Raw genomic sequence first — 13179 nt, 5'->3', positions numbered from 1 at the left:
AAACTGTGTGGAAGATGGATTTGCATGATAACAGATAAGATTATTTACTCCTCGCTGATGTTTCCGTCTGGGACAAATTGGGTAACCTCAACAGTAGCGGCATAAAGACTCCTTTTTCACAGATATTGTTATTTATTATCTCATCAATAAGTAAAAACTGATAAATATGATTATCCACAAACACAATCTGAGTCCCCCCCCCACACACACACAGACTGCCTGTGGGACTTCCTGATAAATATGTGGTTGACGTCGGTAGATAAGAAATGACGCAGTCTGGCTTGGAATGGAAATATTATTTTTAAACCCCATTATATTCATGGGCTGGTCCGGGGGGGCTACATGAGGGCCACATTTTGAAAAATAAACATGTAGATACACTAAAAAAAAAAAAAAAGCAACATGGGTGTCTGCTTTATCAACGAAAGTGTAACTATATTTATTCAGTTTAGTGGTTAGACATTTTTCAATCATGTATGTAACCCAAGTGAAATTGATTAATTAATTAATTTATATATACTAGAATACTATATATTCTTATTTAATAATACCATTTCATATAATTATAAGTGCATATATATATATAAATAGAATGTTTTGATATCCAACACCCAGCAACCAGGTGATTTCAATCATGAGGGTTGACTCATGTGATTCTGTGCACCCAATCAGGAAATCCATGCACCTTGATCACATGACACACCTTAACCAATAAATAGCCAACAGGAAGCCACACATGGGGGAAACACTTGCTGCACAGGTAGGCTTTCAAATGTATTTCAAACCTAAAATATGTTTTTAACACTGCTGAATTTAAATGCGTTATAGGCACCAACTACAGCTGCTGCGACCGACTGTGAGCATTTCATATATTATAGATTCCGACAAAACTGGTAAGTGTTGCTAAAATTAGCTTCGCTTAGCTACACCTCATTGTGTAGGCTGGTTAGCATGAACAGAACAGCATGAACTTTCTGCAATCGGTATATTACGTATTGAGTGTGCACACAGATCCTGTGTTGATTTGGTTAATTGATGTGGTCTTGTGTTTACACAGGCCGGTTTGGTACAGGAAATTGATGGCGAGGCCTAGAGCCAGAACCGGCTTGGACTCCAAGTGGATGAACTGACGACCCACCTGCTCCTTCAGGGCTGGTAGGAGGTTGACTGCGCTGTAGCCAACCTGAACTGTTCCCCAATTTTTCCCCCTTTTTTTGGGGTCACTATCTCTCACACGAAGTCCTCAATATGGTCTAATTGTCCGCTGAATATCAGCGGAACCATTGTGAATCTCACATGTTGTGTACCTCTCCAGAGCAGAAGGTGGCAGTAACACGTGACAGGCCGCTAGCTAAGGTAGCTAGCTAACCTATACTACCTCACGACAATCTTCTTGCAGCCATCAAAAGTTAAACCATCCCTGGCGGGGAAAGATCTCAATTGGTAAGTTCACTTTTAATTCTGTGATCTTTCTTTCTTTCGTTTTTTATGTATTTTAGATACTTATGACTGCTAGTTTACTTGCTGCTACTGCTAGTTACCTTTTTAGCTAAAACTAAATTGCTGCCCATTGTGAAACACCACGTAGACAACGCATACTAGTAGACCAGTTAAAATAACTTTATTGGTATGTGGGAAATGAACAAGTGTAAGACAATGTGCTGTTCACATGCCTGTAAAAAATTAACTTAATTAAATGAACGTGCACGGTCACGTGCGTACACGAGTTGATCATTTTGTCCTCCCAAATGTACGTGCAGGTGTGTGATGAAATGGTAGTTTATGGACCTATTTATTGACATTATTTTACAAAGCGGGACATAAATCACAAGTTTCTTGATAGAGCAGCAAGCCAGATGATACATTCATATTATACAGAATGAAGACAATCCCAACTCGTAAGTTTTTTTCATCCCCCAAATGTGTAATCAAATATTAATGTTAATTTATGTGGGTGTATGAATGGTGTGTTCCTCTGTATTTGCTGAACAAATATTTTTATGGTGATGTTTCTTGAGGCAGTTTTATATTTTAATTTTTATAGAACAGCATTATTTTTTATTAAAGAAATATGTCAAACTGAGGAAAAGTTCATAACCATTTGAGCTTTTTTAGAACCTTTGACGTGTTGCTTTGATTGTTCGTCACTAAGCTGACCCGTCCTCACTCTTGTCTCAATTTATCCCAGGAACTTGACACTATGAAGATGTCCTGTGCCACGGATTAAAAGGGTCTCCTGTTCAAGTTCACCTACATCTGCCATCCACCTGTGAAAGGGACTGCTTCTTCAGCTTCATCGAACCAAAGAGTTACTGCAAAGAGAGCATGTCGTCAGCCAGTCTCAGGTTCATGAATTTCATAAATTTTGTGGCAATCAAGTCAAGACATGCATTTTTGTCAATCATTGTTTGCCTGTTTTGAAGAATAGTCATTTTACAAATAAAGTCTGTATTGTGGTCTTTTTTTTCCCAAATAAGTGCTAGTTTATTTTCCTTTAGTTTTATTTCAGTTTAACGTTTTGTCAAGTCAGCATTTAATAACTGGTGTTATTTTACCTTTTTTACCTTGTAGCTGTATAAACCCTGTAAAAATAAGATGCTCATAAACGTATAGAAGTTAATGTAACCTAAGGCAAGGATATCAAGTATAAAAATACTACCTACTGGAAGGCATTCAAAGACATGATATGTAGTATTCTATGCTGGCCACTGGGTGTCAGTAAAGTTACATTGAAAGACGATAGGAAGTACTGAACAGAAAATAAGCACCAATTTCTTGTGTCTTATTTTGTCTTATGTTGGCTAATAGGAGGTGACCATAGGAGTGTTATGTAATAACATGATCTTGTTTTTTTAATACAGGTTAACTATGATAAATATTTTCTGGAATCGATTAACTGTGGAGAAACGTTTATGACACTGATGAGGTGTTAGATTAGAAATAGATACTCCCTCCCCTGCAGCCCTCATCACAGTTGCCCCCCCCCCCCCCCCACTCTCTCCACTCTCTCTACTAGTCCGAGTCGCTCTCTCCGACTACGGAGGAGAGGTGGGAGTAATGCCGGTGAGCGAGTGGACGTTGATCCGCCAACAGAGCGCCTCTCCCCACGCTCCAAGAGCTGCGTAGACTCTCCAGGCGAGCCGTGCGGGGCTGTGCACCTTCAACAACGTTGTGGACTCCGGCTCGGAGCGAAGCCCGCAGCCAGTCAGCATGCGGCTCCTGTTGAGCCTCCTGCACCCCTTCCTGTCTCTCAGCATCTTCGGCTTGTGCCCGTCTATGGTGAGTTGTATTTCTCATCACTTTCTCACTTCTCCTGAGCTAATCTGGGAAATAACCTATCATAATCATCCTCATATTTCATTTCATAACAGTAATAATGGCACAGAAGTGGCAATAACCATCATGAAGCTACAATTCATTGTGAAATCAATTCCTTTTACAGCCAGAAGTCATTCATGCAGCTGCAATTCCATAAAATCAGCCATCAATTAGTATTATCCGCCCGTTTGTAGCACGCAAAAGCACCCCAGTTTTGCTTAAGATGGCTTTCAGTCATATTTACGTTGGATTTTGCAGTTTTTCCTCCTGCCAGTGCAGTAACGGCACAACAGGCACCCCAGCAACAGCACCACTGCTTTGGTCTGCCAGATGGAAACTTCATGCTGTGGTTACACAACAGCTTCATCACGTCTATGAAATTGCGTGTATTTGTCTTACTTGTGTTTGGCCCAAGCCCTACAAAAAGTTGACTGATGGCGGCTGGCCTCCAAAGGTCCGTTCTAATGAAGACGGATCAGTATGTTGCTCAGGGTGGTGGGTGGGGAGCTGTCCACTCTCTAGTGCTGAAACTTCAAGGCTGGCTGGAGAATCACGCACCCACTCGCTCCCCCTTTTCTAAGGTGAAAAAGTCATCAGTCATGCTAGGTGCGGGTTTCTCCATACTCTATCATTTATTTGTGTTGGAATCAATCAATATTCCGCTGCCATTGAGGAACCCGACTGCTGCACAAACTGCATGTTAATTGCTGGTGTTGCCCGAGAGAGTAGAGCGTTCTGCTTCATTGTTTGAAGATAATTTGAAAACCTTTTTATGGAATTACTGAGCCGCCGAGTATTAAGCTGTCACTCACAGGCTGCCAGACCTTTCGCAAATGCACAGCTTTGCTACTCGAAGGATTTAATTGAGCAATTTACGCCACTTCTGGCATGTCGATTCAATGCTAGCCTTAATCACATGTTTTGCCGTCCACAGCGAGCTAGCAAACAATGCATGTTCTTGTTTTGGTGCTGTTGTGGGAGCGCCAGTGGAGCTTTGGTGTTGCTCATTTTCACGTCTGCCCGGCGTCGGCCTCGATTACACTGCGACTGCTAATGACACATCATGAGGAGAATGAACGAGTGGAATTTGTGTTGTGTATGATCACACGTTAGGCAGTGCACCGGAGGACACATCCACAGAGGAGGAGGATAAAGAAGCAGTCTGGATGTGGAACGGAATAGAAAGTCTGTCATTTGGAGTTTCCTATCAGATGACCGAGGGACGTGGAGAAAGTAAATACCAGCATGAAGTGTTTTTTTTTTTTAATCGGGGTGGTCCCGTACCCTTATTTGACCTGAAACCAAGGACCCCCTTACTGCTGCACTTAACATACACCACAATAAGATGACAATAAAACAAAATGTGAAGTATTTGAATGACTAAATTGGTCCATTTTCGTTTAATTCGTTTTTATTTTATTTTTTTACATTTTTAATTTACATGTATTTTCATTTAAAATTATATATTCCAAATTAATTTTAATGTATTTTTAGTTTTACGTCAATTATTTTAATTTCAATTCCACATTCAGTCAGTTCACTTTTCAATTTTAAATTAAAATTGTAATTTAAAAATGTATTTTTATTTTTTAAATTTTATATTTTCCATTCTAATTTATTTTTCAATTTAAATTTCTTACATGATTTTAATTTATATGTCCAAACTTATTTGTTCATATCACAGTGACCAATGAACTCTCCCTTTCATTCTGTACTCCCTGCACTGCAGGCGCTGTTGACATGAGGCGTTCAAGCACACTGTGTAACAGAGTGTTAGACCTTCTGAACATCCATGAAGTGGTGCTGTTTGTCATTTTTATTCACGCAACGCCGTGGCAAATAGAATCAGGGGATTTGTGACTGAGGGGTTTTTAATGTTTGAGTCACAGCAGCTTGATAAAAATTAAGAAAAACCTGTTTTAAACATCAGGAAATAGCTTCAATTGTTTCAATTCAGTGTTGCTATCAAAGTTGGAATAGCACCCTTTGCTAGACAAATACGACTCTGTGGGATCTTCCACTTTCTAAAGGAAAAACATTTGGTTGAACACTCCCCGGTCTGTTATTCAGGCGTGCGTCCACGAGGGACCAGATAATGAAGCAGTCGCCCGCCTCAAGCAGTGAAGTGAATCCACTCCAGTTTCCTATCTGATCTAAAAGCATAACATGTTCTGGGAGAAGTCCCATGCATGACTAAAGGCTTTCTTTTGCTCCTCACATCAGGTGTTCATCAGAATTCTGCTTTCAAGTCCGGGGAGCCATCATCTTGGGATGGTCGGCGTGTTCCAGACCATTTCCATGTACTATTCTTCCATTCAGAGAAGGCGGAGTCAGCTGAAGTACGCTTTGTGTTGGCGGAGGTCAAAGACAAGTGTGTGGCGCACCTCTAAGAAACTAATCTTCCCACACAGCTTTCATCAAAGTCACACGTGTGAGAAAGGATCCCGTGTTTTGTTCTCCACACTGCGAGTGTTCTCTTTGTCACCGTATTACCGCAACCCGTTTGATGGCCGCGTTGCTATGGCCGACCGTCTTTCGGGCGTTGCCATTCATCACGGCTGTCTCGGGTTGCCTGCCTCCGTCTGATTACAGAACGGGCTGCACGTTGGAGTTCATCTTCTGCTGCCATTAGAGCTGAAGTGCTGCTGAAGTGTCTCCCCCCTTAGGTTGAGCAATCATCAATAAGGGTAGAGCACATTCGACCACCGCGGCTTGTTTGGACAAGCGGATGGATGAGTGGATGGACAGCATCTGCGCCGGTCTCCATCTTGTCTGTGTCAGTGAGTTCGTCTCTCACCTGGTGGTTGGGATGTCTGCCTCACAGCCAGGAGGTCTCTGGGTTCACATCTCAGTGTGGACCTCTATGGCTGGGTTGTCTTCATCCCACCAACGTGTTCGGCTAATTGGAGACTAATTGTCCATGGGTGTCGACAGTGGTTCTCAACTGGTGAGAAGTGAATTTCCACAAAGTAGGGTTCCTTATTTATAAATGAAATTTTTATAGCTGGAGTAAAGAAAACCTGTTTACAACTTTATAAATACAGATTTTAAACAAAGTTAGAGCCCTCTAGGCATGAAATAACACCCCTATATCCACCATTACATTGGTCTATGTACAGTACTTCCTGCTTGGGCTATTGTCTCATTAGTGTAGCATTAGTGACACCTAGTGACCAATGTAGAATACTACCAGGAAATATCTTTATTCTGGCGTGGGGCAACGCTATGTTTGTTTAGCTTAGGCAAGCATCAGGCAGTAGTGGTTGGAGTTTGATTCCTGGCCCTTCACACTGGACTGTTTTGTGATCATGGGCCAATACCAACTGTTGTCTTTCCAACGTTAATTCTTTATGTTGAAGAGTCAGAGCAAGCTGTAAATAACAATTTAACAGTGTCTTAACTGTTTCGAACAAAAGGGTTTCGGCAGCTGTCCGGAGGTCCTCGGGAGGGCTTGTATGGATTTGGCACGAGCAGATCGGTCACAGATGGCAGATTGTTTGGGCGGGAGGCAGGAAGTGCATGGAAACACGGCAGGAAGAGGTGCAGAGTCTGGAAGATCTAGAAGGATTCGTGTGTGCGGGTTATTGTGTGTAGCTGCTCTGCAGGAGTCCACAACTCAATACAAAGGTCCCCTTTAAACATCACAAAATTGGACTTGAAATATCCCGGTCCAGTTCATGCAAGTGGCGGAGGTATTTGTCCAACTTAGGAGGATGTTAAGTCGACACTTTTGTCCAAAATATCTTCTGTGAGTTCTTGCCAACAGGAAAGTCATTTGAGACTTGTTGCCGCCGCCCAACAATAGAGACTTGTGCAGACAATGGGATGTTCACAAAAGCATCAGCCAAGACAAAAAGTGTGGTAAATTACACGTTGACGGCGCCATTCATTGCATGTTATCCCAGAAAAGGTTAAACCCAGCTCAGCAGTTACTTGGCTGCAAGATGCTGGAGGGCGCTTTGCATCCAGTCAGCACATCGTGCCGTCCCCCGTCCTTTTGTGTAGCGTGTTGACTGCTAGCAAACAAAGACAGACCACCTTGGAGAGCTGCTGGAAGTGGAAGCTGGGCTCTTGTTTGACTGTTGAAGATGCGGAATAAAACCTGCAGAACGGCATGGCCTGCGGCACAAACGACACTGTAAGAAGAATTAATGAGCTGACCTAATAAGAACACCGTGGGGGTGTGTTTCCCCCATTCATCTGTTGAATGGGAGAAAGTGTGTGAATCCGCTCGGTAGGTTTGTGTGCCACGCGATAGCAGATGCTGATGAAATCTACCGTCATCGTTCTGTGGAATCGTCTTCCCAAGTTCAGCCGCGTTAGTGAGCGTTCTGGGGATTTGTCAGAAGGTTAAGTCGTGTACCAAAATGTCCTCGCCGTTCAGAGAAGCGCTGTCCAGAGAATCAAACAAGATTGCCGAAACCAAATACGAGTCTCACCTGAGCTCTGGAGTGTATTTATGTGCATGATGCGCTTTGTCTTCCGCCACCATTGAACGGCAACAGAATCAGCTGCAGGGATTATGAGGGAAAAGTGTTCATGCACGGTGTAAAGTGCAGTGCAAAGTAGGATTCCTTATTTTTAAATCAAATATCGTCATAGTCGGGGCATAGAAAACATTCCAAATACAGTTTTTAACATTATTAGAGCCTCCTAGAAATGAAATAACACCCCTATGGTCACATTGACACTCCTATTACCCAACATATGAGAAAATAAGACTTATAATAAGAGTTGAAAGTGCCGCTCCGGTAGTCAAGGTGCTTGTGTGTCTCACCCAACATTATCGTAACATTACTGACACCTAGTGACAATGTAGAATACTACATATAATTACAATGCATCCTCTGAACGCCTTGAAGTTTGTATTTTTTTACCTCATGTCGCCATTTATGCATGAAAAATACTTAATTTAGTCAGAAAATTCCATCAAAATTTTCCTACATTTACATAATTTTTGACAAATAGGCCACATTCAGCCACAAAACAGAATTATCTATCAACATATTGTGGAAAAAAATATGGCCTAATGAAGCATAATGCATGAAAATGCTTCATTTATGCTAAAAATGTAATTTAAAATTAAAACGTTAAATGTAATGATATGATATGACGATCGGATCATACCATTTTTCATTTGGTGGCATTGTGAGTCAAATGGCGAAAATGATTTGTGGTTCATGGAGAATGTTGTTGGGATTAGACGCTCAATTTGCATCCTGGGAACAATTCCATGTGACTGAAAGTAATTCGTATTTTTCTACGGATTCCATGGGTTCTCTTGCTGCACGTCTGCCACTCCCCCACATGAACAAGGGGGTGTCGCCTTGGCATAAATCCTGCTCTATGATTGAAAAGAACAGGCTGTGGAGGTAATGGGACTCCATTATTGAGGTGTCCATCACTTCTTCATGTGGAATGTGGATGTGCAACGTCCTCTTCTTTCTCTCTGATTAATACAGGTCACTAGCACATCTTCAGTGATGTTGCTTCCATTACAGAGGAGGACAACTGGAGGAGGACACACAAGATTAGATGACACTAAAATGACTAACGTCGTGTTTGTTCTTGCAGACCCTCGGGCCGAGAGAGGGCTGGCAGGTGTACAGCTCGGCCCAGGATGCGGACGGCCGCTGCATCTGCACCGTCGTGGCGCCGGAACAAAGCCTGTGCTCCAGAGATGCGAAGAGCAAGCAGCTCCGCCATCTCCTAGAAAAGGTAGAGTCAGCACCATGACGATGGTTTAGAACTCTTCTCCAGGAACACAGTCTGCCTTCTATAGGTGCAGAACATGTCTCAGTCCATCGAGGTGCTCAACCTGCGAACTCAGAGGGATTTGCAGTACGTGATGAAGATGGAGAACCAGATGAAGGGCCTGAGGACCAAATTCAGACAGATTGAGGACGACAGGAAGTCTGTCATGGCCAGAAACTTCCAGGTATGCATTGATACTTTGCAGCATCAATTCCCATCTGTGACGTCCGAGACAATGAAAGTACGAGGGGGTAGTACTATGGTAACTGTCCAAAGATTCTACATGAAAAGATGCTATTTTAACACTTGTTGGGTTAATGTCATGATCTCCTTTCATATTTACCCACACAATTTCTGCTCCACAAAGTACAGGAACTTTGGAAATTCAATAACTATAATAATATCCTTCGTGTCCATGGCTATCATGCGTGTTAATTAGTGTTGGACACTTTTTGAATGCCTTCTGTTTTGCTTCTAACGCACCAGGAACCGAACAAAAAGCTAGACTAGAGTTGTGGGCCAGATGATTCCACCACAAAATGACACCATCCTCTAAACCAGAGGTAGGGAACCTATGGCTCGGGAGCCAGGTAGGGCTCTTTTGATGACTGTATCTGGCTCTCAAGCATTTACCACAATAAAAATGTATGTTTGCTAACATTTTAAAGTAAACATCACAGAAATCACTGTTAAAAATATTAAAAATCAACAACTTTCTTATGCATTTTAATTCGTTCATCTATTTTCTACTGCAATACGGCCGACCATATCTATCTTTCCTGATGATATTTTCCAGGTCAAACACCAAAACTCGATTATTACTGGGTAATGCGGTAGTGTACCTCGGTCATTAAGATGTAAATGTAAACTTTCCTCCTTTAGTCAAATAGTCACCTAGCTAAAGCTGCAGAACCAAGCCTTCTGGCGAAGATAGCCGAAAGAATGAAATATACCGAGTACGGTGCAAAACTATGCAGCAGCAGAAGTTGCATTAATGGCAGCAAGTATTTGATTTATTATTAGACACTGCGCTGCTCACAAAAGTGTGCTGGCCACACCCCCTTGGCGTGGGGTAGTGTGCCTGGTCTACGTAATTAGAGCCCGTTATATCTAAAACTGTTGGTCTTACATAAAAATGCACACATTTTATTGCATTCAATGTTTAAAAAAATGTATATGGCTCTCACAGATACACATTTTAAAATATCTGGTCTTCATGGCTCTCTTAGCCAAAAAGGTTCCCGACCCCTGCTCTAAAACATTTAGGTATGGATAGACAAATGATGGTGTCCAGTCATCACTGCTGTTATCACTGACTGTGCATAGAGTCATATGTCCATATTCTCTCGACGCTGCACAAACCAGGAGAGTTAGGAGAGCGCTGCTCAACTTTAAATATGCAGTTTCCCATCACCCTGGTCAGGTTTTCAGTCAGCGGGTTCAGAGAATGTGGCACATTCATTTCTGTTGCTGTCACATTAGGAGCTTAAAGACAAGATGGAGCAGCTGAAGCCATTGATCCCCGTGCTGGAGCAGTACAAGATGGATGCCGCCCTCGTCTCCCACTTCAAGGAGGAGATCAGGAACCTGTCATCGGTGTTGACGAGCATCCAGGAGGAAATGGGCGCCTACGACTATGACAAACTCTATCAGCGTGTACTGCGACTGGATAACAGGCTCCGAAGCTGCATGGGAAAACTAAGTAAGTCAGCGCTGATTGCAGGGACGCCATTAGCGATCATCGGTGATCTGGATTTAAACAGGCATCATGATAAATGAATTTTTAAAAATGGGTTCATTACACTGAACCGTTGGCCTCTTTTCGCTTTCAAAGGGTAAAATGCTTCATAGTCAGAGTGAGGCTATTAAAAGTAATTCTGCTCAATAAAGCAAAAGGATGACTATAATATAACAATATTTGGTATTTACAGTCGCTAGCCTAAAATCCAAGTTAATAGCACCCCCCACCCCCCAGTCCCAGCATGTTTATTCCACTGCTGCATTTCTTTATTAACAGCATGCGGAAAATTAATGAAAATCACCGGACCCGTGACCATTAAGATCTCCGGGACTCGGTTTGGGGCATGGATGACCGACTCGCTCGCATCAACAAGACACAACAGAGTGAGTGGAGATTTCCCTTTCAATTCATTTTGTTAGATGTTTGCTTTCTGTGTATTGTGTTCATATTGTTTTCATGTTTATGGCACATTTATGGATCTGGAACACAAGTGAAAGCAACTGGGTTCAACCCGATTCTGATTTAGTGCATACAGTCAAACTTTGGTGTTCAAAAGGTCCCAATTTTTTTATGTTCGGTTTTCATTTCAAGTATTTTGCCTCTTTCCGTACACGGTTGAATTGATGGTAAAGGAAAACCAATCCGTCCATTTATTAGATTAGATTCAACTTTATTGTTATTGCTCATGTCACTTGTACAGGGCAACAAAATGCAGTTAGCATCCAACCAGAAGTGCAATTTTTATCATCTAAAAGTGGCGTCCATTTGTCACTTGAACCATGTGGTGTAAATCCAGCGTCTCAATGCAGTTTCACAACTGAATCCTTAGCCCTCAACTTTGTATTATCGCCCTCAAACTTGCTTTTCTTCTGACGTCGCTTGGTTTTACTCACGGGATTACCACTTCCACCCACCCATCCATCCACTGAACCGACCCACCGAACCCGTCCCCGCTCATCCTTCCACCCATCCCACCAATCTGACATCTGTAGGTTTGGTACATGGACGGTTACACCAACAGCAAGATCGTCCGAGAGTTCAAAACCATGGAGGACTTCACGGCAGGAGTGGTGGCTCGCACCTACAGCCTTCCGTTCAAATGGGAAGGGACCAATCACGTCGTCTACAACGGCTCCCTTTACTACAACAAGTACCAGAGCAACATCATCGTCAAGTACAGCTTTGAGACCGGCACGGTTCTGGCTCAAAGAGCTTTGGAATTCGCAGGCTTCCACAACATGTACCCGTACACGTGGGGCGGCTACTCCGACATCGACGTCATGGCGGACGAGCTGGGACTGTGGGTCGCGTATGCCACCAACCAAAATGCCGGGAACGTTGTCATTTCCCAAATCGATCCCGACAACCTGCAGGTCCTGAAGACTTGGAACACGGAATACTCCAAAAGGAACGCGGGGGAGTCGTTCATGATCTGCGGGACTCTCTACATCACCAACTCTCACCTGTCCGGAGCAAAGGTTTATTACGCGTACTCCACAAAGACGTCAACGTATGAATACATCGACGTTCCTTTCCTCAACCAGTACTTCCACATCTCCATGCTGGACTACAACGCCCGAGAGAGAGCGCTGTACGCCTGGAATAACGGACACCAGGTCATATTCAACGTCACCTTGTTCCATGTCATCGAAACAGACGACGGCTCTTAAACTTTTGTCGACATTTGTGATGATGCTCGTTGTTTTGTCCAAAATGGCTAATCGTGTTGTTTTGACTGAATGGCGCATGGACACCGATGTCTGGATTCCGTCCTGGAGAACATCTTGCACATTTTTACACCGCTCGATGGCATCACTGTCGCTTTTGCATGCGGGTCTACTGTGCACTTTGACTGCAGTGATATTTCTAGTGTCTATACCGTGCTTGCGTTCATTGCACATCAGCGTACTTGCTGCAATATGCTCTAAATATTATTACCGCATTCTGTTTCAACGGGTGTTTTTTTAATAAAACTGCGCAACGTACTCTATGTTTATATTCTGCTGTTTTGTGGTTTCTGCACATTTTTGTCATACTTTTCGACTTATGACTTGAGTTTTTTATGAGTTTTGTATTTTCCGTTTTTCCAAACACATGATCATATTGTCAAAAATCGTAGTAAACATAACAAAAATAATGGGGACTAATATGAAAAAACTACTACAAAAATAGATTATAATAATAATCATAGTAAACAAAAAAGAAAAAAATATGCATAATAAATACAAGAGGGAATAATCTTTTACTTACATTATTATTATTTATTTAAATTATTTATATTATTTGGGCAATTTACTGTTCACGCTGCACTTTACATTATGTTGTTCATATTTGGTGTCTATTCTATCGATTTATTCTCCACATTA

At 42.4% G+C, this 13179-nt stretch overlaps 1 protein-coding gene across 8 annotated transcripts; it reads left to right on the top strand.

The window, feature by feature from the left end:
* The first annotated feature begins 671 nt into the window (after positions 1–671).
* On the top strand, positions 672–12819 carry olfm3a (olfactomedin 3a). 8 transcript variants are annotated; one of them, XM_058060478.1, is made up of 12 exons: positions 672–760; positions 829–893; positions 1058–1155; positions 1316–1443; positions 2189–2345; positions 3017–3279; positions 5542–5657; positions 8893–9036; positions 9101–9256; positions 10555–10774; positions 11090–11196; positions 11806–12817. In XM_058060478.1, exons 5-12 carry the CDS (start codon positions 2326–2328, stop codon positions 12481–12483), a joined length of 1704 nt encoding a protein of 567 aa, XP_057916461.1. In that variant the 5' UTR covers positions 672–760; positions 829–893; positions 1058–1155; positions 1316–1443; positions 2189–2325; the 3' UTR covers positions 12484–12817. The 8 variants fall into 8 exon arrangements, with proteins under 8 accessions (XP_057916461.1, XP_057916460.1, XP_057916463.1 ...); XM_058060477.1 differs by having other exon boundaries at positions 1058–1443; XM_058060479.1 differs by lacking the exons at positions 672–760; positions 829–893; positions 1058–1155; positions 1316–1443; positions 2189–2345 and adding exons at positions 4432–4551; positions 5389–5438 and having other exon boundaries at positions 3135–3279; positions 11806–12819.
* Positions 12820–13179: the final 360 nt, after the last annotated feature.

This window comes from Doryrhamphus excisus, chromosome 21 (assembly GCF_030265055.1).
Source record: "Doryrhamphus excisus isolate RoL2022-K1 chromosome 21, RoL_Dexc_1.0, whole genome shotgun sequence".
Lineage (NCBI taxonomy): Eukaryota > Metazoa > Chordata > Actinopteri > Syngnathiformes > Syngnathidae > Doryrhamphus > Doryrhamphus excisus.
Note: the sequence above shows the minus strand (reverse complement) of the source record. Positions and strands in the feature narration are given on the sequence as shown.

Coding starts and splice junctions, on each gene's coding strand:
- olfm3a (XM_058060478.1), top strand. CDS start 2,326: ATGTCGTCAGCCAGTCTCAG. Junction 3,280..5,541: donor TCGGCTTGTGCCCGTCTATG/GTGAGTTGTATT, acceptor TCCTCACATCAG/GTGTTCATCAGAATTCTGCT. Junction 9,257..10,554: donor TCATGGCCAGAAACTTCCAG/GTATGCATTGAT, acceptor CTGTCACATTAG/GAGCTTAAAGACAAGATGGA.